Consider the following 4,960-nt stretch of genomic DNA (forward strand, 5'->3'; position numbering starts at 1 on the left):
CTTGTCCCTTAACAGTACAATGGGATTTTACATTCAGTAGAGACTCAATTTTTATTTCTGCTTTGCAGTTCACCTTTAACTCAAGCAAATATAAAAATTTTGAATTTTACTCTAATTGGATATAGCTTTCCTATAGTCAACATTAATCCAAAGAACACACAAACTTAGCATTAAAACTTTGTTTTTAATGGTCTCAAATTCTGTGACAGATTTTTGGTCAAGTTGTTTCCATTAAAAAAATTTACTGGTTTAAAAACTAATAACTTAAACTGCCACGAAACAAATGGTCCACATTCCTTTCCTTCTGAAGCTTTTACGATGCATTGTAATCATTAACCAGTCTTTTACTATTAAACTTAAATGGCCAATTGAGACAAACAGTTCTGAGACCGTTCCACCGATTAAGACTGAGGTGGCAGCTGATGTACAGAATTTTCATTTAGCCTTCTGAGCCTTCTGGGCGGACTTTGTGACCTTGCCAGCTCCAGCAGCTTTCTTATCAACTGCCTTGATGACACCAACAGCAACAGTCTGTCTCATGTCACGCACAGCAAAACGACCTGGAAACAAAATGACAACATTTTATAATTTTGTCTGTGGGTATGCAGATGCACACCCTGATTGAGACAACCTTTGCATGGCAACACCACATAGGATATGGCAGGAGGTAAAAATATAAAACTGAAACTGCAGGTGATATTGGAAGTATCTGAATGTAAAATGGAATTTGGCCTATACCCATTTTAAAAGGGTTATGGAGCACTGCGCAAAGTCTTATAGCAAGCTTAAAAGTTTCAATGACACCTCACCTAGGTGGATGTCACCCAAGAACCAACTAAGACAGATGTCTAGAAGAGCATGGAACATAACATGAATTTACAAGTAGTTATTTTAGAGGACCACTTACCCAGAGGAGGGTAGTCTGAGAAGCTCTCGACACACATGGGTTTGCCTGGGACCATGTCAACAATGGCAGCATCTCCAGATTTCAGGAATTTAGGACCATCTTCCAATTTCTTACCAGAACGACGATCAATCTTCTCTTTCAGTTCAGCAAACTTGCAAGCAATGTGAGCAGTGTGGCAATCCAACACAGGGGCATAACCAGCACTAATTTGGCCTGGGTGGTTCAGGATGATGACCTGTAAGGAAAAAACAGTAACTTTTCAAGCGTAACTCTCGGTTACTTGTTGAGTTAAGCTGTTTAAAAAGCCAGGAGTGCTTCATCTTCTAGGGATGAACTTCAAAATATTCACTCCAAACAAGATGACCAGCCGATATTTGCATCAATCCATAACTAAAAAGTTTCAAAGATCTTCAAATGGTTCTGAAAAGTACCTGGGCAGTGAAGCCAGCAGCTTCCATTGGGGGGTCATTCTTACTGTCACCAGCAACATTACCACGACGAACGTCTTTCACAGACACGTTCTTGACATTGAAGCCAACATTGTCACCAGGCAGTGCTTCACTCAAAGCTTCATGATGCATCTCAACAGATTTTACTTCAGTTGTTACGTTGACAGGGGCGAATGTTACTACCATGCCTGGCTTCAGGATGCCAGTTTCCACACGACCAACTGGAACAGTACCAATACCTGAAAAAAGAAAAGAAAAAAAAACTCTAGGATGTTTACTCCTAATTTACCTAGGCAATTTCTGTTTTTAAAGTGATACCGTCACTATCAATCTGGCAGATTTTAAAATACAACAAAACTTACTATTGGAGGAAAAATTACAGAACTATTCTTCACACAAAGTACTTACCACCAATTTTGTAGACATCTTGCAGAGGCAAACGCAGAGGCTTGTCAGTTGGACGAGTTGGTGGCAGTATACTATCCAAAGCTTCTAGCAGGGTAGTTCCACTGGCATTGCCATCCTTACGGGTAACCTTCCATCCCTTAAACCAGGGCATCTAACAAAAACCAGCACAAACGTAACTTGTGTTTAGAAATACTGGGATGTAGAAATAGGGAGGACAAATATATTTCATCCTTGATATCTTAAGGTAATTTGTGAAACGTGACCTTGATCTGAGTTTTAAATAGAGATAAACGCCATTCAAATGCATTGTTTCTTAATCCTGACAATTCACCCTGGCAGTCCCTCCAACTTAATTCTGATATACAAAGTAAACAAACTTACGTTAGTGCTAGGCTCCAACATATTGTCTCCATTCCAACCAGAAATTGGCACAAAAGCTACAGTGTCTGGATTGTAGCCAATTTTCTTAATGTAAGTGCTGACTTCTTTGACAATTTCTTCATATCTCTTCTGGCTGTACGGTGGCTCAGTGGAATCCATCTTGTTCACACCAACGATCAGCTGTTTTACACCCAGTGTGTAGGCCAGAAGGGCATGTTCACGAGTCTGCCCATTCTTGGAGATACCAGCTTCAAACTCACCAACACCAGCAGCAACAATAAGGACAGCACAGTCAGCCTTTGGGGAAAAAGATAGGTTAGTTGTTTTTTGTTTTGCATAGACCACAAATAGACATCAGAAAATACTAAAACCCTCAACTGAATTCATAGTGTTTACATACTTGGGAAGTGCCAGTAATCATGTTTTTGATGAAATCTCTGTGTCCAGGAGCATCAATGATGGTGACATAGTACTTGCTTGTTTCAAATTTCCACAAAGAAATATCAATTGTGATACCACGCTCACGCTCAGCCTTCAGCTTGTCCAAAACCCAGGCATATTTGAAGGAACCTTTGCCCATCTACAGGTGTTTAAAAAAAAAGAAGTGTAACATTACTTAGCTTTCTAAATGACGGTTTAAAACAATTTGTATGCAGTGAACAGAGAGTTTCTAAAACGGTACAAGGCATCTTTTGCAGCTAGTTTCCTGTAATGCTAATACAGCTTTGGCTTGAACGCATTTGGCACAACTGGTGAGAAATTTCATCTCTTTTCTCAGTTATTTAACCTATGACACTTTAGCCTTCAGTCTGTTAATTAAGTTAGACTTTGCAAAGACAAGCCCTCATATCAAGTGTCCACTGCAAGTTCTTGTTTTCATACCACTAATCTCTTCCACAACTAGGTATGTACTATTCACCCACAGGCTATTTTTATAGCTAGTATAATGTTGTCACTCAATATATTTTTTGAGATGCAGTCTCTACTACATGGAAATGAAAGTATACCAATGAACATATGCAGCAAGCACATACAGTAACAAATGTTTTTCAACTTGATATAGGAAGAGCCATGTATTCCTCTACCTTTAGAGAAAAAGCCTGAATGCAGCAGTTGCTTACACAGAACTGTTCTGCATTTCCTGCCTGATTGAACACCCAGCCTGAAGCTGGGAACGCTGAAAATCCCTGCTGTTGCTGAAGTCACTGGATAAAGCAGATATTTTCTCCCTGTTCTGACTGATGGGTGGAGATCTACTGTCTGCAGAGTAGTTGAAAAGCGCCGCTTAAATAGCGAGTACGGTGCTATTTCACCAACCCAGGCTGCTCTCAGAAAGCCTCCATTCTGCACTTAAACCAGGCTACTGGGCTAATTAAAACTTTCGGGCCAGCGAGGTACCTCCGCAGCCTCCTTCTCGAACTTCTCGATGGTCCGCTTGTCGATGCCCCCGCACTTGTAGATGAGGTGCCCGGTGGTGGTGGACTTGCCGGAGTCGACATGGCCGATGACGACGATGTTGATGTGGGTTTTCTCCTTACCCATGACGGGGTGGCTCGCGGCGTCCGGCTTTTTCGGTACAAAATCAACACCTACGGGAGAGACACCCCGTCAGGGATCCCGCCGGGCCAAAGCCTGGGTAATCAGGGGAGGCGCACGGCCCAGGGCGGGGCGGCCTCGAGGCCGTGACTAGGCCCGGGGGGTGCTCGAGGGCCACGGCTCCGCCCACCGCGGGGGGGGGGGCTCCACACGCGAGAAGCGTTCCCCCCACCCCCACCCCGCCGGCTCAACCCCCTGCGCTGCCCGCGGGCGCGAGGAGCTGCCATGCGGCCGGAGAGCGCAGAGCCGGGCCAGGCCGGGCGGCGGTGCGCGGCCCCTTTGTGTAACTAACCCTCCGGCCGGCCGCCGCGTCCTCCATTTTGTGGCGCTCGCGCAGAAGGGGAGGGAAAGGAAGCGGCCATCTTCGCTAAGCGGGCGCGGGGAATGGGAGCGGCCTCATTCCCTACCCAACCCTTGGCGCGCCGCAGGCCGGCCCGCACCACCAGGCCGGGGAGGATCCCCCAGAGTGGCGCTGGGGGGGTTCCAGGGCCCCGCATGTAGTAGCTACTCCACTCCCCAGGGCTCAACCCCCCAAAACAAGGGGCAGCGCGGGGGACACGTCGCCATTTTGTGGGGCCCTCTCTCCCCCTCCCACAGGTGGGGCCGCCGGGGCGAGTTCGACACCCCCCCCGCGGGTTCCTTCTCCACCATCAGTCCCGGACCCTCGCACGCGCCGCAGCTTCCCCGCGCGTGGCCGCACTCACCCACCCTGACCCTCGGACCCGCCCCTCCCCCACCAGGCCTGCGCCACGCGGCCAGCGCTCACCTGCGAGACGTCAGCAAACCCGTTGCGAAAAAGACCGACAACGTGAGCCGCCGCGCTTATATATCCTGCGCGGGGGCGGGGCGTACGTGACACGTCACCGCCCCAGCGTTCGACTCGCTCCTCCCGGCCGCTCGTAGCGTCCCTAGTGTCCGGCCCGGCAGGGAGCGGGGACAAAGAGGTCTGCGCGCGCCGAAAGGGGGGTGGGGTGCGGCTGGCCGCAGCCCCGCTACCGACCGCAGAAGTGGCAGTCCCCGCGCTGCGCCGCTGGGTCTGCCCTCGGGGCGTTTGGTGACGGCCCCGTCCGCCTGCCTGCCCAGAGGGCGGACTCCGGCCTTCGCCTGAATCGCAGGAGAACCACCCCACTCTCCCGCTGAGCGTGGCTCGCTCGCTCCACCCCCGGGGTCCGATCCCGTTGCCCCCTCTGCCCATCCCCCACACCGCAATACACCCCAT

The 4,960-nt window shown here is 48.9% G+C and overlaps 1 protein-coding gene across 1 annotated transcript; it reads right to left on the bottom strand.

Moving 5' to 3' along the window:
* Positions 1 to 164: 164 nt before the first annotated feature.
* EEF1A1 (eukaryotic translation elongation factor 1 alpha 1) lies at positions 165 to 4,602 on the bottom strand. The gene is made up of 8 exons (XM_032764095.2): positions 4,508 to 4,602; positions 3,544 to 3,734; positions 2,546 to 2,725; positions 2,146 to 2,442; positions 1,765 to 1,915; positions 1,339 to 1,595; positions 908 to 1,142; positions 165 to 560 (listed from the first exon to the last, which is right to left on the bottom strand). The coding sequence occupies exons 2-8, from the start codon at positions 3,685 to 3,687 to the stop codon at positions 436 to 438; spliced, it is 1,389 nt and encodes a 462-aa protein (XP_032619986.1). The 5' UTR covers positions 3,688 to 3,734; positions 4,508 to 4,602; the 3' UTR covers positions 165 to 435.
* Positions 4,603 to 4,960: the final 358 nt, after the last annotated feature.

This window comes from Chelonoidis abingdonii, chromosome 3 (assembly GCF_003597395.2).
Source record: "Chelonoidis abingdonii isolate Lonesome George chromosome 3, CheloAbing_2.0, whole genome shotgun sequence".
NCBI classification, from domain to species: domain Eukaryota; kingdom Metazoa; phylum Chordata; order Testudines; family Testudinidae; genus Chelonoidis; species Chelonoidis abingdonii.

Bases quoted from the DNA above. Each gene is read 5' to 3' on its own strand.
- EEF1A1 (XM_032764095.2), bottom strand. From the start codon at position 3,687: ATGGGTAAGGAGAAAACCCACATCAACATCGTCGTCATCGGCCATGTC. The intron at 2,443-2,545 runs GTATGTAAACAC...TTTTCCCCAAAG, and splicing joins TGATTACTGGCACTTCCCAA to GCTGACTGTGCTGTCCTTAT. The intron at 1,143-1,338 runs GTACTTTTCAGA...TTTTCCTTACAG, and splicing joins CTGCTGGCTTCACTGCCCAG to GTCATCATCCTGAACCACCC.